This window comes from Chlorocebus sabaeus, chromosome 20 (genome assembly GCF_047675955.1).
Source record: "Chlorocebus sabaeus isolate Y175 chromosome 20, mChlSab1.0.hap1, whole genome shotgun sequence".
NCBI lineage: Eukaryota > Metazoa > Chordata > Mammalia > Primates > Cercopithecidae > Chlorocebus > Chlorocebus sabaeus.
This window is the reverse complement of record NC_132923.1, coordinates 102,854,846-102,876,384: the sequence shown is the minus strand read 5'-3', so window position 1 is coordinate 102,876,384 and position 21,539 is coordinate 102,854,846. Positions and strand designations below refer to the sequence as shown.

General features: G+C 42.3%; 1 protein-coding gene across 1 annotated transcript in view; it reads left to right on the top strand.

Moving 5' to 3' along the window:
* C20H1orf94 (chromosome 20 C1orf94 homolog) overlaps positions 1-2,228 on the top strand; it is a 41,711-nt gene extending 39,483 nt beyond the window's left edge. The window contains exon 7 of the mRNA XM_007979483.3: positions 1,769-2,228. Within this exon, the coding sequence (XP_007977674.3) occupies positions 1,769-1,844 (76 nt within the window). The 3' untranslated portion in view covers positions 1,845-2,228. The remainder of the gene's footprint in view (positions 1-1,768) is intronic.
* The last annotated feature ends 19,311 nt before the right edge of the window (positions 2,229-21,539 follow it).

Below are 21,539 nucleotides of genomic sequence, written 5' to 3'. Positions count from 1 at the left end.
GTGAAACCCCATCTCTACTAAAAATACAAAAAATTAGCTGGGTGTGATGGTGCACACGTGTAGTCCCAACTACTTGGGAGACTGAGGCACAAGAATCGCCTGGACATGGGAGGCAGAGATTGCAGTGAGTCGAGATTGTGCCACTGCACTCCAGCCTGAGTGACAGAGTAACACTCTGTTTCAAATAAAAAACTATAAAATAATTATACCAGAAATACCAACATAGAGGCTGGCCCAGGCAAACCAAGACATATGTTCATCGTACTCAACAGGCAACTCAAGCTCCTCCTCCTCCAGGAAGCATTCCTTGTTAACTCTTGTCCACACAGATTGCTCCTCTTCCTGACCCTCTAGTGTACATACTGTCTTGATCATGCCGGTGGCCATTGATCTGATCAGAAGTTCTCAACCTGGAGGAGCTAGCTGCATGTGTGGCAATCAGATATGAGCTGTGTCATGATCATTGTTGATTACTGATAATTGTTAAATACTGAAGTATGGGTTACAGCCTTTATTTTGTAAGTAGAAGGCAGGGTATCCCTATACTAATATCATTACAATTTCTGAATGATCTTCCAATATGATTTCTGAAAGAGAGAAATAGAGGTTGGGTTACCGCGGGCATGGATTGCTTATGAGGCACTCACATTGTGTTAGGTCCTGGGCACTGGATATGAAATAGGTAAAGTCTCTGCTCTCTTGGGATTTATTTTAGTGAGAAGGGAGTGACACAATCCAGCCTAACTTGCCTATGGACCCTCAGTGAGCAACAGACACAGTTAGCTGCTGAGGCACTACAAATGAATGCTGTGGTCTATTTCCATTGCTTCTTCCCTTCTCCAATTGAGGAATTGTTTCATCAATTCATAGGAGGGTACCACGGACGTGAATCTCTTGTATAACACGCATCTGGCCAGCTGAAAAGTGATTGAGAATCCCAGGATTAGATTAAATCTAGCCATTTGCTCTACTGTAATTTGTATTGAGTTCTGTTCCCATTCATTCAAAATATCTGAGCAGATGGGTGAAGAAATTACAGTAGGATTCCAGAAGTGTGAGTAAATGATTCCATCTGGAGAGGTCAGGGAAGTCTTCACAGAGGAGATGGCTTTTGAACTCTATTTTGAAGTATGGATAGGAGTGTGCCAGGGAGAAAAGGAGAGCATTTCTGCTCTTAGAGGGTGAGGCGCACGTCTTAACTCTTCCTTCCCTGAGGGTCTAGCAAAGACCTAGGCACTCAGTGATGTCTCAACTCTTACTTGTCAGTCAGGGTTGGAGTGAAGGGCCTGATTTAGCTTGGTGCTGGTAAGGGGAGGAGGGACTCTAGGATTGTCCAGCCTCAAAGATCTTATGCTGGACTTGCCTCTAAGTTCTCTGATGTTGTAGATTTTCCTGAGGGACACATCTGGTCCTCTAAGGCAGGTAGAGTGGTCACAGGAATACAGGTAAGATGCTTAGGTCCAGAGAGGGTCCCTGTTCTATGAGTCTTGGGCAGGGAGAGAGTGTAGGTTTCATTGAAACAATATTTGCAGGCTCCCAGGGGCTTCCTGATCCAAGTAAGCATAAGGAGAAGTGCTTGATTGTCCTCTAATTGTATTATTTTAATATTTTACTTTCCCAAGGCCAAAGGTTTTTTCTTATGGCAAAGCCTTTACCTTCTAAGCCTGTCATGGTCTTCACTGTTTCAAAAATTAATATATTATTTTTTTCTAATCCTTTCCGATAACATTAGGAATCTCATTATGGCGTTTACCTCCCTCTCTTCCAGGTTCGGCTCAACATCCGGAGGGCCCTTGATGCACAGCCCCTATTTTTCCTCCAGTGGGAATGGCATAAACTTTTAGATCTCCTTCTCTTCCCCCTTTTCCTCCCTTAGCCCTCGGATCAGGGCTAAGGGCTTTTTGAATTTTTGGATTCTGCAAAAGCTTGGTATGAAGTTTGGAAAGGCAAGGTTGTGACCAGGTCACAGACAGAAAACAGTAAGACCAGATTCATCTATTGGCCAACACTGACACACAAACAGCCCCCCTCAGACATGGCACAAGCTACACACACACACACACACACACACACGCTCCTCATATTCATACTTGCTTGCTCAACCACTTATGCATCTGTATTTAGCTAACATGAGTGATTTTTGTTTTTGTTGTTGTTGGTAAAATAGAAGTAAGACACTTAATTTTAGAAAGTTTGTATTTTATGATAAAAGTATGAGCTGCTTGAAATGGAGTGCGCCTGTTTATTTTTGTTGTGTTCTGCGTAATCTTTACTGCTCATTTTCCCCACGAGACTCAGTGTTTACTCAGGACATGAAAGGAGACCACAAGCTGGAGTCCTCGGAGTGCTGCTATCTAAATATGGGACCTAAGGGATCATAAGCGAGAGGGCTTATCTCTTTTCCCCTGTGATCCACTCACCTCTCAACATCTCAGTGTATGCATCTCAGGAAAGGACATCATAAAGGGAATGCACTCTCTCCTATCCCAAGTGGAAGTTTTCCATAAAAAGTCCCTTTTGGACAAACAATTGGAAAATGTGGCCTGGAAAACAATTTCAAAAGTAACGCTAAATGTGACAGACTATATCCAATGATTGTACATCAGTACCAAGATAGAGGTCAGTGTCAAAACTGCACCTAATGGCAGCATCCCTAGACCTATCTTGTCAAATGCTTACCAATGATTCGAATAAGGACGTTGAGAGCAACTTAATCACATTGATGGAGGACATGAGTCTGGGAAGAGGAGACAGCCTGACTTTGTGACAGCACACATTCCTATTTTTTTTTTTTTTTTTTTTTTTTTTTTTGAGACAGAGTCTCTCTCTGTCACCCAGGCTGGAATGCAGTGGTGCGATCTCAGCTTACTGCAAGCTCCGCCTCCCGGGTTCACACCATTCTTCTGCCTCAGCCTCCCGAGTAGCTGGGACTACAGGTGCCCATCACCATGCCTGGCTACTTTTTTGTATTTTTAGTAGAGACGGGGTTTCACCGTGTTAGCCAGGATGGTCTCGATCTCCTGACCTCATAATCTGCCCGCCTCGGCCTCCCAAAGTGCTGGGATTACAGGCGTGAGCCACTGTGCCCGGCCAACAGCGTACATTCTTTAACTCTTCTATTGTACCCCCTTGGCAGACATCGCTAATCAGCTATGTCATTCTATCCCCGTAAGCTTGGACAAAGCCACAGAGTCATTCTCCCTGTGGTGCTCCAGGCAGCTGTCACTGATCAGAGCTGGTCTGTGAAATGAAACCCATGTGCCATGTGTAAACAGGAATTAATGTAAGGATATTCTTTGGTCTAAAAACTGAACTATGCACATCCAGATTGGACCAGCATTCTCAGTTCTCACCTGCTCTATTACCAACCCAGTTATTCACCTGGAAGTTGAACTCCACTGTGAATGAGGCCATTGAGAGACAGTCTGGGGAACATTCGGAGTCCTAATCAAGACAGCAATGGGAGGCTGGGGGTCTGGAGGTCACCAGTGTTTCAGGATGGACCTAAGTCCAGTGCCCACAGGAGCATTTCTTTTGCTCTCACAGTGTAACACCAGTGGCCTCACTGGTCTTTCTTTCTGGGTCCCTGGAAACCATTTTCTCTCCCAAGTTCCCTCAAGACTTATGCCTTCTTACTTTCTTCATGGCCTAAGTCTAGGATTCCCTGGAAGTCCTCCAACTCCCTTCCCCAATGCTCGACCCTACTTTGGGCATTTCTTGTTTCTTCTTGATAGCCTTGGTTAACAGTCTGTCCCAAAGGTCTTTCTTATATTGTACTTCTAGGTATTGATCCAGGCTAGACTATAGTTTGCCACCCTCCCTTGATCTCAGCATGTTGGGAAACAGGAGACAGTAAAAGAAAAATCATGGGTTTGCCTTTGGCCAGACCTGGTTTCTTAGCTGCTTTCCAACTATGACTTGGGGTAGAGAACTTAACTTCTCTGAACCTCTTTTCCATGAGTAGCCATATTAAGAGTTGTGAGGATTAAAAGATAATGTAGACTTAACATAAACTTTGTCTATTTAACATAGACTTGTGGCTTTAAGATGGTGGAGTAAAGATGTTTATTTTCCTCTTCTCTTGAAACTTACCCCCAAATAACAAGGAGAACAAGTAAACCTGTACGAACTCTATCCTCAATGAAACTCGGAGAAGTCGGTAATCCCATCCCATATACAAAGGCAGAAATGGGATGGAGGAAAGGTAAATGCCTTAGCAGAACAGGGGAAGATCACATGGAAATGCCTGCCAAAGGAAATATCAACAAGAAGCTAGCCATTTCTCCTGCAGAGCCCCGATGGTCCTAGGAACTGGAGGTGCCAGGTGCTAGACTCCATGGAAGGTGGGGCTAGGAAGAAGTGAAAGCAACCTGGCCCCACAAAGCCAAAAGCCATGGCCGGTTCTGAAGGAGACAGGAGGCATTTTCTCCAGAGAAATGTACAAACCATGCATAAGGACTGTGGAGATGGCCCAGATGGAAAATGGGGATCAAGTGAAATACACATACACTCCTCAATGCCAGCAGCTAGGCTTTAACCAAGAAGCAGAGGTTTGGAAGTTTCTCTAGAGAAGCTGAATTACCTCAAGGCATTTGGAGGTACCAGGGAAAATTACCCTATGATTAATGCCCTTTTACAAAGACCTTCCAATCAACTTTTTAGAACAATCTCCAACAAGAAGGAAATAGATCAAAGCAAAGGTAAGAAGGAACTAAGGAGAGACCGACTACAGTATTATAAGGGAGATAAGGTAGTACATTTAAAAAATAAGGATGATATGCCATATGCTTATTGTTTTAAATCAGAATAAGAAAGTGTTTTTGGAAATTAAAACAGTGATAGCTGATGTAATTTTTTAAGTGAAAGGGCTGGAAGTTAACATCAGAGAGATCTCATGAAAGAAGAATAAAAAAATACATAAGGGTGGGTTATAGGAGATAAAAGATAAGCAAATGAGAGGCCCAGTACAGGAGACCCAATATCTGGCTAAGGGACATTCTAGGCAACAGAGTGAAAATGGAGGGGATGGAAATACTAATGAAAAAAATAAAAGAAAATCCCCCAGATTGAAAGGCCCAAACAAGTGCTCAGCAAAGTGAAAGAATAAGATGCACATCAAAGAATATCCCTATGAAATTTCAGGAGAGCAAGGATAAAGACAAGATTCTAAAATTTCCCAAAAAACCAACTCACATACAAATGCTCAAGAACCAAAATGGCAGCAGAGTTCTCAACAGTAACACTGGTACCTAGAACATCCTGAAACAAAGGCGACAGGACTTCAAGTGGAAATAATTTTCAACCAAGAATTCTAAATCCAAACTCTGCCTTGTGAAGGCAGAATAAGATGTTTTCGGATGTACAAAGTCTCAAAAAATTGACCTCCCTGCACATTTGTCAGGAAGCTAAGGGGAGGTATACTCCGATAAGACAAGTGGGTAAACAAAGAAAGGAGACATGGAATCCAGGAATCAGGTATTCCATGTGGAGGGAGGCTAAGGAGATTCCTGGGGTGATGGAAAAGGGATGTCTTCACTCAGGAGACATGAAACAGAGCCTCTGAGAGCCACCGCCACCAGTCCAGATTGGAGTAGGAAGTTGGTGAGCTCCAGAAGAGAGGCATGTCAGTGGGGATTGGGGAATGGCTGGAGAAAAAAATGATAGATTATTCTGATGGAGCTGATTCTGTGGAAAATTGTATTAAGAGTTGTTTTATAGCAGTTGGTGGGGGTGGGAAGCTTTAACTATAAATTCAAATTAAAAAAGGAACAATTGTTATTAACTCAGCAGTGAACAATATTTACCTGGTCACAACAATAAAAAGTTCAAATATAGATTTAACAAAAAATGGTGATAAATTATAACCATGGTGGGAGGATGAAGGTGGAGAGAAGGTGTGAATAGAGCTAAAATCCTCATTTATCATAATGGGAAGGCAGGAGGTAATATCTAAAATGGATGATACCAGAGATAGTGGAATTCACATAATTATCTAGAAATCTGGAGATAAACACCAAGATAAAGAGCCAAGAGAGTTAGGGGCATTGATTTGTGGGGGAAGACGGTACAGGGATCACTGCCTTGTTTATGAGACTTTTTAGCACTATTTGGCTTTTATACCATGCATATGCATTACTTTAATAAAAATAAGGATTTATTTAAAAGAGAGAGAAGTTGCATGTAGAACACTAGTATGATGCTTGGCACACGGTAGGTATCAAAAATGCTTGTTGAATTGTATCAAGCTGCCTTCTGACACAGCTAGAGCCCACTGCCCCAGCTCTCATCCCAGAATGTTTGAGAATCAGATTCTCAGAAGTCCTTAGAAACTTTTTTTCTCAAGAAATTCTTATGAAGAGAATTTAGGTGAAGAGGGGCCTGGAGCCAATGGCCAATGCTTTTCCAACACATTGCACCCCTGACTCTGCTCACCTCTCAGGGAATTCCAGAAATAGTTGAAGAATAATGGGAACAGGGACCCTGAGTGCTTTTCCTGATCCAGCATCATGAAGTCTGGATGGGACTGAAAACGTCCAGCTCTTCCCAGCTCTTCTATGGGTTCCTTCAAACCCACCTTCCCCCCACCCCATTCATTCAGCATGCAGTCACTGAAAACGCATCCTTAGGGATACATCAGTGGGCAAGACAGACACAGTGCCTGGCCCTGTGAATTTGTAAGCACAGATATTCAATCATAGTTACTGTGAAAGGTGATGAGGTTACCAAAGGCACACACTGGGAGCTATGAGAGCACATACCAGGATCACCCAATCCAGTTCAGAGGGTCAGATAAGTGATGTCTGCTCTTTTTTTTTCTTTTTCTTTCTTTCTTTTCTTTCTTTTTTTTTTTTTTTTTTTTTAAAGACAGAGTCTCACTCTGTTGCCAGGCTGGAGTGCAGTGGTGCGATCTCGGCTCACTGCAACCTTTGCCTCCTGGGTTCGGGTTCAAGTGACTCTCCTGCCTCAGCCTTTCAAGTAGCTGGGATTATAGGCATGCACCACCACGCCTGGCTAATTTTTGTATTTTTAGTAGAGACAGGTTTTCACCATGTTGGCCAGGATGGTCGCGATCTCTTGACCTTGTGATCTGCCTGCCTCAGCCTGCCAAAGTGCTGGGATTATCGGCGTGAGCCACTGTGCCCGGCCAAGTGATGTCTGCTCTTTTAACATTCCTGGTCTTTGCAGTGAATTCCCATGTGACATGTTTTCGAGTTGTAAGCCTCCAGTTTTCTTCCTGGACACACTCTATTTGTGAATTTCTCTCTCTTCTCTCTCTCTCTCTCTATTTTAGAAGGAGTCTCGCTCTGTCCCCCAGGCTGGAGTGCAGTGGCATGATCTCAGCTCACTGCAACCTCCACCTCCCATGTTCAAGCAATTTTCTTGCCTCAGCCTCCCAAGTAGCTGGGACTATAGGCACACACCACCATGCCTGGTTAATTTTTGTATTTTCAGTAGAGACAGGGTTTCACCATATTGGTCAGACTAGTCTCAAACTCCTGACCTCAGGTGATCCACCCACCTCGGCCTCCTAAAGTGCTGGGATTACAGGCCTGAGCCACCGAGCCCAGCCTATTTGTGAACCTTAACACAAACAGTAGTCTTTATGTAGTTTAAGTGAGTTGAGGAGTAGCATTTTGTGGGAGTTCTAGAAATACTTCATAAAGTAATACCAGCTACTAATCATCAAGCATTTACAATGGAACAGGCGCAGTGCTATATACATCACCTTTATTATCTAATGTTCATAATAACCCTGTGAGATATATATATTTATTACAGATGCAGAAACTAAGGTTCACAGTGAGTAAGTATCTTGTTTCAGGTCACACAGTGAGCCAGTATTCTTACCAACTTTTCCTAGTCCTTCCCTGTTTCTCGTAACACAGCCTGCAGTGAATGAACTTTGTTGGAACTTATACCATATGGTTCATGGCTATTACATTTTCAGACAACTAAGACTTCTGAGACATTTTCCAGTATGAGCCGGTGTCATAAGAAAGTAGGAGGCAGGGGCTGAGGAGGTCAGGGAAGCAGCGGTGGATTCTCCATAAGAAAGGGAGAGATCACCTGAAGCAGGGAAATCGGCTCTCAGCCTTCAAACTCCTCCTCCAGGGCTTCAAATCCTTCTCCCAGCCTCCCTCTTTTGGGAGAACTTCCTCAGTTCTGTGTTATACGTTCCTCCATATGACAGGGATTGTTGATTGGGACCAAATATGCATTCCCTCTTTCTCCTTAGTAAAGGAACCCCACTTTCAGAACGACACATGGCCATCCAGAATATGTGACTTACTTATGGTCAAATGGGATGTAGGCAGAAGTATTCTGTATGGTTTCTAGAGGTGGAGGCCTCATGATGAGATTGGTAGAGCAACCAACCTCAAGAAGGAACTGGGCCTCTTAGTACCTTTGAGATTGTAGAATGGTCAAACCAACCCTCCCACAAGGGAGTGCCTCTCCCTGGGTTTTGTTTACATGATTGGAAAGTGAATGCTTTTTAAAAGCAACTGTAATTTTGGGTTTCTTTCACACATAATCCCAATAGACTTTTTTTTATTTTTATTTTTGAGATGGAGTCTCACTCTGTCACCAGGCTGGAGTGCAGTGGCGCAATCTCGGCTTATGGCAATTTCCGCCTCCCTGGTTCAAGTGATTCTCCTGCCTCAGTCTCCCAAGTAACTGGGATTACAGGCATGCGCCACCACACCCAGCTAATTTTTGTATTTTTAGTGGAGATGGGGTTTCACCATGTTGGCCAGGATGGTCTCGATTGCCTGACCTCATGACCCACCCCCCTTGGCCTCCCAAAGTGCTGGGATTATAGGTGTGAGGCACCGCGCCCGACCCCTAATTGACATTTTAAAATGAAGTAACACTATTCCTTCAAGAACACCTTACTCTTTTCACTACCAGATGTTCTTCATATTAGGTAATGTTCATCCATCCATTTATCCATCCATTCTTCCATTCACCCATCTGTATTTATTCATCCAATTATTTAGTAGATATTTATTGAATGCTTCCCTTGTACCAGGCACTGGGCTAGGTGCTGAGTTACGTAGGTAAACAATCATATGCTCTGACCTCACAGAGTTAACTATCTTGCAAGAAAGAAGAAAGACTTTTCAACAAAGAAAGCTTTCCTTGCCACAAACACATTGTCCAGACGTTACCAAATGGAGGAAGAGATAATTGACTTGGTGGGGTCAAGCTCATAAATGAAACATATTTGTCATTTGCTTCACTTTACAAGGAGATAAACAGTCCTAGAGAATGCAAAGGTGGCCTATCTATATTTTCCAGCATTGCATCTTTTTGTACAATAAATGGGGCCAAGTCCCCACTATCAGTCAGGGCCCAGGCATGAGACAGAAGTGACTTCAATTATTTCAATAGAAAGAATTCAATATATATAATGGTTAAGTCTGTACTGAAAAACTGGAAAGGCATAAAAAGAATTCCAAGGGTATTGCAGAAGTAACAACTGCAGAAAGCAGCTGTTGCCCAAAGGGAAGAGGGTGTAATGATTAAAACGTAAAAGGCTGGAGGAGGAGCCTCGAGGAGCTGATGTCTGGATCTGGGAAGCAGGGGCTGTTTAGCCGATGTTAGTGTCTCTGGGCACACAGGAGGGCTTTATGGAGTAGGGACTCATTCTCTGAGGGGGAGGTGCATTGAGGCTGGTTTTGCAAGTTTGCAAGTGTTTGGAAAATAGTAAACTGGATGCAACTATTGCTATTGGAAAAAAAAATTGCCGTTGCTAGGTTGATGTTGACCAGTGTAGGAGCCAAATGGGACCAAATAATCCCTTCTTCCTCCTCCAGCCTCTAGTGCCCCTTATTGGCAGAGTCTGACAGGGAACCAGAAGGCAAAGCAGAAATATGGCTTACAGAGTTTCAGGAGCATTGGGAATGGGTTTGAAGCCAAGTAACTGGCCTAGTAACTAGAAAACCCTCAGTTATAGACTGAAGGTTTGTGTCCTCCAAAAATTCATGTGTTGAAGTCCTCACCCACAGTGTGATGGTTTCTGGAGATGGGACCCGTGGAGGTAATTAGTATTGGATGAAGTCCTATTAGGTCCTATTAGATTAGGTGGGTTTAGTGTCCTTACAGGAAGAACCAACAGAAAGCTTACTCTCTCTCCGAAGAAGAGGTCATGTGAGCACAGAGCGAGATGGAAGCTACCTGCATGCCAAGAAAGGAGGCCTCAGAATAAAACCTACTTGCTGACACCTTGATCTTGGTCTTCCCAGCCTTCAGAACTGTGAGAAATAAATTCCTGTCGCTAAAGCCACCCTGTCTATACTATTTTGTTATGGCAGCCTGAGCAAACTAAGATATTCTCCAATAACCTTGACATAGGAACTTTTGAATGTTTGTGGAATGCTCTGAAGTTATCAAATGTGGAAGTGAATTCTCTCCAAGAGTTATCTTCTGAGACTCATCTCCACCAGTTCACAAGCGTGCCAAGCCTTAGAGAAGAGTGGAGTGTGTGTATGTTCCTGGATGTTAACATTCCCTGGACAAAACATTTTTGTACAATGTTTCTCCAAATCCTCTTCATTCTTCAGAAATTGCCTCTTGTCCTTCAGGAATCACCCCAGGAAGCAGGGGGGTTGGGTGGGGGGCGATCAAAAACTATTAATCAACAGAAAAGTCCTCTTCTTGCTGCATCATAAAGTCTTAAGGCTTAGCTTCAGCAGTTTATTAAATTACCAGAACGCCAAGAAAAATAGCTTTAATAACACATTTCTGCCTATCTATTATTTTTTGTAACCCAGAGTGGAGAATTAAAAGGCTCCCTACCATTTAAAATAGCACTTTTAAAATTAAAATGAACATGTTAGAGGGATTTTTTTTTTAACTCAAAAAACAAGCCACTGATTCAGGATGTGATTACTCTGAGCCGAAATTTTATGGCCAAATCTTTGTGTGGTGTAAAGAAAGGAGGAGAAATGGTTTTCCTTGAAAGGTTTAGAAGTATATTAATTAGAACAGGTGGACGGGCAGATCACTTTGTCCTCTCATGTGGTTTAGTGTTACAAATACTATTTTCAAAAATTATGATGTTGAAGTACCTGAGAGATATTGTCTAGAGACTAGCTGGCCACCCAAATGGGGCTTTGAGGGGAGCAGAGCCACAGTAAAGTGCTCTCAGTTTAGGTTCTGTTTCTGAGCTTTGCAAATTCAAAAACTGTATCAGAGCCTCAGAACTGACCTAATTCACTGGTTAATGCATAAACCCAACTGTAATTTATTTCTAATGAGAGACTCCTCAATAATTTTTTTTTTTTTTTGAGATGGAGTCTTGCTCTGTTACCTAGGCTGGAGTGGAGTGGTGTGATCTTGGCTCACTGCAACCCCTGCCTCCCAGGTTCAAGCAATTCTCCTGTCTCAGCCTCCTGAGTATCTGGAACTACAGGTGCACACCACCACACTTGGCTAATTTTTGTATTTTTATTAGAGATGGGGTTTGACCATATTGGCCAGGCTGGTCTCTAACTCCTGACCTCATGATCCACCCGTCTCAGTCTCCCAAAGTGCTAGAATTACAGGCGTGAGCCACTGTGCCAGGCCCTCAATAATTTTTAACAAGCATTTGTTGAACTCTGTGAAATAGGCATTAACCGTAGATTAAATGGTAAACACATCATAGACTGTGCCCACAAAGTTTATAGTGTGAGTGATGGGGAGGGTGAGAGATACAAATATACTATGAAATGTTTCTATTATCATGGTTCTCCAGGTGCCACGGAGATGCAGAGGGTTGTAGTGTTAGTTATCTACTGCTTGGTGTAACAAATTACTCCAAGACATATCGGTGTAAAACAATAACACTTATGATGTCACATTTTCTTGGGCATGGCTTATCTGGCTCCTCTGCCCTAGGGTCTCTCACAGGATGCAATCCAAGGGTTTTCTAGGGCTGCAGTCTTATTAGAAGGCTTGACTGGAGAGGATCTGCTTCTAAAGTGAGTACTCTTGTGTTTGTTAGCAGGAATCAGTTCTTTTCACGCTATTGGCTAGAGGCCTCACCTGGTTCCTTGTTGCTCTCCAGAGAGCATCTTACAACATGGCCGCAGGAAGGCAAGAAAACGTGCCAGCAAGAGTCTACTAGCAAGATGAAAGGCACAATCTTTTTTTGTGGATAACTATATATTTTTTGTAGATAACTATGTATTTTTGTAAGTAATCTGATCATGGAAGTGGCACACCACCATTTTTCTCAAATTTTATTTGCTGTAAGTGAGTTACAAGGTCCAGCCCAAGAAGAGGAACACACAAAGGCATGAATCCAGGAGGTGAGAGTTACTGGGAGCCACATCGGAAGCTGACTACCACAGTGGTCTTGTCTTGAATTGGGAAAAGCCGGGGGTTGCCTGGAAAAGCAGCCCCAGTAGAGCACAGTAGTTAGTAGTTCTAGAATCATTTTTCTTATATTCAAAGTCTGATTCTACCACCTACCGTTCTTCCTAAGCTTACCCTTCTCTAACATCTAGATGTTTCATTCAACACATATTTATTGAGTGCCTACTTTGTACCAGGTACTGTTGAAGACACTGAGGAATCAGCAGTGAACAAAACAAAGTCTGCTCCCATGAAGTTTGCAGCCTAGTCAAGGAAGAAATTAATGTTGCTGCTATTATCAATGGTATTTCAGTGGAGTCCAGAAAGACCTTAGGGAATTACATCACATACCTGGGGAGGACAGCCTTTCAGACAAAAGGAGTTGTAAAAGCAAAGAACAATAATAGTACCTAATTTATATGGTTGCTGTGAAAGTTAAATAAAACATATGCTATAGCCAGCGGAGAAGGGGCCCTGCAGAAAAGTAAAGCAGGTTAAGGGATGGAGAGTGGGATGCTAATCTTATTATATTTTCTTTTGGTAAATTTTATTTTTAAATAATTTCAAATACACATACAGAAAAGTTGCAAGAATAATACAAAGATCTCCTATATACCATTCACTCAGGTTCTCTATTATTGTTTTGCCATGTTTGCTTTGTCATTCTTTCTTTTATGTTGTTATTTTCTGAAATATTTGACAGTAAGTTACTGATATAATATCCCTTTACCTCTAAATACTTTAATGTATATTTTCCAAGAGCAAAGATGTTTTCTTTACACAGTCATAATATAATTACAAAATTGGGAAATTAACATTGATACTATTATCTCATCAACAGACTTTATTAAAATTTTAACACTTGCACTTTTTTTTTTTCTCGTCTAGGATTCAATTCAGGATCACATGTCCCATTTAATTGTCATGTCTCTTTAATTCCCATTAATTAATGGTTGCTCAGCTTTTCTTTTCCTTTTATAACCTTGAAATTTTTGAAAAGTACAGACTAGTTATTTTGCAGAGTAACCCCTCAATTTGGGCATATCTGATATGGCGGGAAAACCCCGGAAGTGAGATGTCCTTCTCAACACTTCATCTTAGGGAGCATATGGGACAGCTTTATCCCATTACTGGTGACATTAACTCTGATAATTTAGTTAAAGTGATGTTTGCCAGCTTTCTTCAACATAAAGACACCACTTTTTCCTTTAAAAGTATCTAAAAATATTTTAGGGAGACACTTTGAGCTTATATAATTATCCTGTTTCCCATCAAACTTTTACTCACTGGTTTTAACATCCATTAATGATTCTTGCCTGAATCAATTACTAGCACAATGGTTGCCAAGAGGTGATTTTCTAACTCCATCATCATTCCTTCTGCATGTATTAGTTGGCATTCTACTACAAGCTATTTTAAGATAGATTCATCAGGGAAGATTATATAGGGGAAGAGTGGTAGGCAGAGGGAACTCTAAGTGCAAAAATAAAAATAATATTTACTTCACGTGGCTGCCATGAAAAGTAAATACAATACTATATGTAAAGCATGGGGCACAGCTTTTAAAAATAACTGAATGAAAGTAAACTACTATTGCTATTAAATAGTGACATAAAAGCCAACGTCTATTATAAAAGGCAAGAAGAATGGGGTAATGAAGTTGAAGAGGAGTGGGGGAGTCCAAGTGTCAGAGGCAAAAATGCTAAGATGATCCCTAAGGATCCATAGCCTTGTTAATTCCCTGCATCAGGAGGTGAAGGAGCCTGTGAATATAACAGGATATCACTTCCATGGTTAGGTTATGTTATGTGGCATATTACATGACCTAATCATGAGTCCTTGAAAGGGACAAGTTCCTTCCTGGAGAAAGAGATTCAAAGCATGAGGAGGATTTGATGTATGAGAAATTCTCCACTTCAGCCTTTGAACATGGAGTAGCCCATGTGACAAGGACAAGCGAACCGCCTCTCAGAGCTGTGTGCAACCCCCCAAGTACAGCCAGCAAGAAACTTAATTTTGCCAACAACCTGAATGAGCTTGGAAGAGGACCCTGAGCTGCAGATGAGAATGAAGTCTGCTGAAGTCTCGACTTCAGACTTGCAAGACCGTGAGCAGAGAACCCAGCCACACTGTGCCTAGACTTCTGACCGACAGAAATCATGAGATGATCAACAGATGTTGTTTTAAGCTGCCATGTTTGTAGCAGTTTGTAACACATCAATAGAAGACAAACACACCAGGGAACAACATTAAGAAAGATCTCCAAGCGAAAGAAAGCATGAGAACATTCAGCATGGCTGAGGCACAGGGGTGGGTCAAGGAGTGAGAGTATGAGAAACTAGAATGTAGGGGTAGGCAGGGTGTCCAACCGGCAAGGGGGTTCAGACTGACACAATTCAACAGACATTTAGGGAGGACCTTGGTGCCAGACCTTGTGCCCTGACAGGCTGAAGTCCCAGAGATAAATAAGACACAATTTCTGCTCACATTCTGGTGGAAAAAAAACTCAATGGAATTAGTAAATCACAATTGCAGCTCCATGAGGGAAGTCCTCTTTGCTTTCTTCATCTATATCCCAAGTGCCTAGAACAGTGTCTTGCATATAGGAGATGATAATATTTGTTGAGTTGAATAAATATAAGTGATATTTCATCTGGGTCAGTGATTTTCAACCAGGGGCAATATTGTCACCCTGGGGCAACATCTTCAGACATTTTGGGAATGTCTTCAGACAACTGGGAAGGGGATACCAGCATGTGGTAGGTGGAGGTAAGGCATGCTGCTAAACATCCTGCAATGTGCAGGGGAGAGCCTCACTACAAAGAATTATTTGGTCCCAAATAGTGCCAAGATTGAGAAACCATGATGTAGGCAATGGTGAGACCCAATGAAACCTTTGTTCTCCCCAAAACAACCACAAAAACAGCTCTTTAATGCCTGTTACTCCCAGTCTCCCTGTGTCTCCCATCTGGTCAGGGTTGCATAAGCAATGAAATTCCCCTTTGTCAGATCCTCTTAGGGCTTCATGAAGTCCAGCTTCCTTTCACTGGCATTCTTCTTGCAAAACTATTACTGTCATTCATTAGAACCCAGCATCCTCTTATGATCAGTCCCCTGCTTTGGTGTGGGAGATACCAAGCAGTGTGCGGGTTAATATTTGACAACCAGCTTTCGAAAAATTATGCATCTATTGAACTTATGTACATAAGTTTGTTAAAATTTAACTGATACAAAGGATGCATAGCGTACCATTTCATAAAATCATAAAATAAGTAAACAACAACACTTTATTTTAAATTCCATGTAGCCAATCGGTTCTCATAGAACACTTTAATTGATTTTTGCTGAACTCTTGTATCTATAGCCAATCTAGGGAAGCAACTGGGAAATGAGCGTAGTTCTGACATGAATGTCGGCTGATATTTTCTTTTACATTAACGAGTAAGATGAAAGTGAAGCAACAAGGGCATGCCAGAACTCCATTCGTTCATCAATGAGATGAGTAACTGCTTTGCTGAACCAGATAACAATTTTCAAATACTGGAAGAATATTTCCTCAATTTTTATGCCATTTGCCATGTAACATTTCCAGACATGACAGGCTTTTAAGTTTAATCTGCATTGTTACCATTTTCTCCATCACTTTCTTAAGTCTAAACAATCAACAAAACAATAAAGCAAGCCCTGATTTGTAAAAAGTAAACTACTATTTGTACTTTTTTAAAATTTTATTTCCATGGCATAAATACACTCACCTTGTCTGACTTCAGGCTACCAATGTGATGTTACTGAACCTGAGTTGGGCAGAGCTGTGCAGTAGCATACCATGATGTAATATTTCCACCATACAGAGATAATAGATGCAAATAATCCCCAGAGTACAGATAGTAGTAAAATGATGTGCAATAATTTGTAAATGATGAATTCTCAGTATTTATTACCTTTGTTTTTAATACAATTTATTTAATTACAGATTTAGAAAATTTAACTTTCAATAGTGTTTGTGCTTTACAACTGGTTCACAAAATTCTGCAAATTTAACCATGGACTCCTGCAAGCCAGTATGAGCTAGCTCTAGCGCATCGCTGGTTTATGCAGTGAGGCCTTGTGCTGATGGTCAAACGTACTCTCTAGTTGACAATTTGGACAAATTCACTCTCAAGGAGTTGTCTTATTTTGAAGTTCTGGGAATTGTCTATGAACTACACACACGAAGTATGTATGTGTTGATCCCCTGAGAGTTTGTCCTGTCTACGCAGCGTGTCTCCAACTCCACTGGCCTTATTAGTATTATCGGATGAAGGCACCTGATTTTTACCATCTGGTGGAGACTCTTGACTTTTCTTTACACTGCTCCCTTTCTCTTTCAAGCAGCAGTAGTGGTGAGCAGGACAGGGGAGGAAATATGGATTCAGAAACCTGTAATTGGTTTACACTGGCTGCCACACGCTTGCAGGAGAAACATGCAGTAAGGTAACTTGGTCAAGACATTCTCAAGCACAGTCTCAGTGTATTCTTCTATAATCAATCGCTCCTCAGTGTCATCCCCACATGATGTCACAGTTTAGACTTTTCTCAAACCCCTCCTGTTTACATCCAACTTCTCTCTGAATTGGAGCTAGCTCGACTCCCTTTTGTACTAGCCCCATTTGCAGGTGGGTTTTCCATTTCTGGCATAATTAATGGGAAGACAGACAAGTGGAGGGGCGGCCGCATAGGTTAGCCTTTGCAGAGTCCTCTTTTATGGACATGGAATACAGCCATATCCATTGCTCACCTCACATCCTGTGGTCTCATGGAGGTGAACACTCACACCCTCTGAATTATTTTACCTGTTTCTTCCGATGATGCAATGAACTCTTTATGTTTTCTTGAATTCCCCAACTTAACAGATTTTTATTTCCACCAACTATGCATAAACACAAATCACTCAAACATATTTAAGCCACATAATTATACCTTATCCACTATCAAACTTCTTACTAAATACACTTGATGCTTAACCTACAAATTCTCTCCTAATGCAATGCGTTTCCCTCTAAGCCAGTTTTAGACCTTAAGGACATTATTTGCTTTACACTTTTTAACAAAGATGAATGAGTGTCCATTCTGGGCTAATAGTGGGGGGTAGATCAGTGGATAAGAAAGACAGACATAGCCCCTCCTCTCAAAGAGCTTTTTATCTGATTGGGAAGAATGACATTAAGCAAACACACACACAAATATAAAGTTTGAATGATGAAAAGCACAATACAGGCAAGGAATGGGGGTCCTATGATGAGGGAATGTACTGGGAGCCAGGGAAGGCATTACTGAAAGAGTGACATTTGAAATGAAGAATGAGAAGGACTGAGCCAGAGGAGGAGTAGGGGCAGAGTGTCAGAGAAGAGGGCTCCAGGGACAGGGAGTCACTCATTCCAGGACCCCAATAAGAGTAATGAGAGGTCTCTCTCCAATACAGGAATGGAGGAAGTGGGTGGTATGAGGTTAGGAGTCAGACTGAGGTAAGTCCAGATGACAGTCTGGTAGACCTAGCAATAGCTTTTATTCTAACCTCAACGAAACATTGAAGTCTTCATAGAGGGGGGTGAGTGTTCCAATTCATTTTCTAGACAGATCACTTTGGATGGAAGTTGGAAAGTGGATTGGGGAATTGGAGAAAAAGGGGAAGCAGAATGATAGGAGGCAGTTGTAGTAGTCTGGAAGAGACCAAAAGGTGGTGTGAACTATGATGATTGCAATGGAGAGGAACAGAAACAGACAGATTAGAGAAAATAGGAGATGGAAATGACTGAATACACCAGGAAAATTATCACAGTGAAGGGGATGAGTGTAAAGGAGGTGTCAAGGATGGAGCTCAGGTTTACAGCTGGGTGGAAGGAGGGGTCATTCACTGGGAAGACAGTGCAGGCACCAGCTTTAGAAGGACAGGGTATGACGTAGGGGACTGGCAGTTCTACAGGAAGGCAGGGTGAGAAACAAGATGACTTGAGCTACTGCCTTTCACCTCTCACCAGAGGTGAGGAACAGTTCGACAAAGTGGTAATTTTCTATTGATAAAATGTACTGGCTGTTTTGCTCTCTTCCTCTATAATAACCAGCTAGTCCTCAGTCTCACTGTCTTTGACCATGCATTTAACAATTCTGACCAAGTTCAAACACTCCAAGACAGTGTTCTTTGAGGTGTTGGGCAGGTAGCACTAGTGGTCTACCAGATGATTGCAAGTGGCATAGAAAATGACTTCTCGATGCTGTATGGATATGGCATCACATCACATTGAATCACACAGTGAGAAAGTAATTTCCTTTTCAATTCTTTCCTGGGCCTTCTGATTACATCAGGGAGAAAGGCTCAGTTTGGTGTTAGTATGTCTTTACACCTCTGTAACACTTGATAATCTCCTCTTCTTAACAAAGAAAGAACAAGGCCACAGTCTCGGAGCATTTTTAGCAGGCCACAGTCTCTAGCTGGAATTTAATAATATGGTTTTGTTTTCAATGTAAAAAAAAAAATTAACATTACCTCCTATTCGTGGCAAGTGATACTGGTTTTTCATTTACAGCAGTGAAATAAATAAATAAATCTATTTTAAAATGAAGCTCCAAGTACAAAAAGAGAGTTGTGAAAAACACTAATTAAATAATAGTACACTTGGCACAGGAATGTGGCAAGTATGACGGAGGAGGTCATATGGTTAAAGTCTGGAAAACATAGCATGACACTGAAGTGGTCGTTTGTTATTCATGCATCCACTCTTCCTTCTTGGGGCAACATTTCCTCATCTTCTTGGATGAATCATTTCTCCCCAGCTTTCAGCCCACAGGCTCCCAATAAAGTTGATTTAACTCCGGCGCCCTAGGGGATAGCACTGGAAGCTTGGCTAAGCTGATCAGCATATGCCTTCACGCCAGCCAGTGATTGGCTTATCCATGGGCTCCTGAACCAAATTAGGCCAATCAGGTGCAGAGCCCAGTCAGTTGGCTTTAGAGGCCATGAATCAAACCACTGTTCCTCTGCCTCCTGTATGCTATGTCCTTTGAGGTGAGATCTAAAGGATGAATGTTAAATTGGTAGATGATGATGCCATGAGGCTGCAGTTGTGGTCAGGGCCCCGACCATATAGTGAGGTAGGAGAACGGGGTCTGGAGGCAAGGAACCTAAGGTCATTTCACACTGACTTCCTAGAACTAAATTGAAAGGAAAACCCTAACTCTCCACATCTAGGTAACAAATGGACCAGAGGCTACTCCCTTTGCAAACTCCCACCTTTTCTGCCCGGCAGATGGGAGATTGAAGGTACCTCTGATTGGTTGCATGGGAGTGTAACTTTGTAACTTCTCTCCACTCAGACTGATTGTGGGCCAAGTCTTCTTTTGCATAGAAGTGCAACTTTGCAACTGCACATTAGCCTCTGATTGGTTGCTTTTCTGCAACCAATCAGATGTTCGCACAGGACTGTGATCTTTGTAACTTCACTTCAGCCTCTGATTGGGGGCCACCAGTTCATTTACACGAACCTAGTGGCCAATGGGAAACCTCTAGAGGGTGTTTGGACGGGAGAAGATTCTGTATCCGGGCCCTTGAGCCGCTGCTCTGGCTGGTTCCCACGCTGTGGAGTGTACTTCCATTTTCAATAACCCCTGCTTTCATTTTTTTGGTGCTTCATTCTTTCCTTGCTTTGCTGTACATTTTGTCCAATTCTTTGTTTAAAACACTAAGAACTTGGACAACTTGCAGTCAAGAAAGACCCTCTAGGAATAACAATAGGACCTTGTAGACCATGGTAAGAACTCCACTTGGAATTCTATCCCAACAGCAATGGAAAGCCTTTAAATTGTTTGTTAGCAGGAAGATGACAGGCCTAGATTCTTATTTTTAAAGACCACCGTGGTATATAAAGCACTTAACATGGAGTCCAGCACCTGGTAAATGTATTAAGTTGGAGACTGCCCAGTGTCGGCAGGATACATAATTGGGGCTCAGTAAATGGGCATCCGCATCCCCCTTCCCTTCCGCTTGTTTCTGAGGTTGCTTCTATCAGAAGGAGCCTCTCAGAGCCTCTGGGAAAGTAGTCTTAAGTAGGACGTTGCCTTGCCCAGGGGCACTGAAGTTTAGCTGGAGCCTGCGAGCTAAGGGGAAAGGCAGGAAGCAAAGGTTAGTGCTCTTGGAACTTTTAAACTTTGGTATCAATGAATTTCTACAGTTAAAAAAAAGCAGACTCTGGAGTCAACAGTTAATGAGGCAAATGGAATTAAAAAATAAATAAATAAGCAAAACCAATGTTAAGGGAGAAGGTCTGAATTAATACGAGTTTCTAGAGTCAGAAGAGCACTCTTTTTCTGGGTCATGGCCAATGGGCAGACAACATGTTTAGCCTACAGGAAACAAGGTTCGCTTACCGTCCCCGTTTGCACGTGGGAATGAATGCACAGCTACAGGAGGAAGATGAGAGTGTAATATGGAGATAGAAGTAGTCGAAGGAATTCAACTGAGAAATAACATCCTGGCACAAACTTAAGACATAAAAATAAAATCAATTTCACAAGACCCAGAAAGCCTGATTCTTCTTGTAAAGTGTCCCTGTAGAATCTCAACAAGCTTCAGCACCCCCAGTCTTCCAGCCCCTCCCACCACCGTGCCTTTGCTCTAGCCTCAATGGATTTTTGCAGTCCCTCAATCTCACCTATCTCTGTCCAGAGCGGGGTACAGCTGTCAATCCTCCTTCTGCCCCCACTCTTTCCTAGGCTTTCTGGATCCAGAGGCTCACCCGGACTCACCTTACTGTGCAAATGCACCTCCTGCGTGACACCCACTGTCCCTGGCCTGTCACTGCCCTGAGCTTGGACTGGCTTTACCACCTCCCTTTGTACATGGACTCCCTCCCATGTCAGTGTAGCGTGGCTCAGTAATTAAGTGCAATCATTCTCAGGCTGAACAGCCAGACCTGGGGTATTGAGTAGTGGCTAAAGGAGCAGACTTTGGTGCGAGGTTGCTGGCTAATTTCTGGCATCCCTACTTACTATGTATACTAAGTTATATTGGTTATTTAATCTCTGTCAACCTCAGTTTTCTCACCTGCAAAATGGGGATGATAATACTACTTGCGTCACAGAGCCAAGAGGTTTATTAAATAAATTCATACATATTATGAACTGAGAGCAGCTTGTGACACCTAGTAAGCACTCCACAAGTGTTA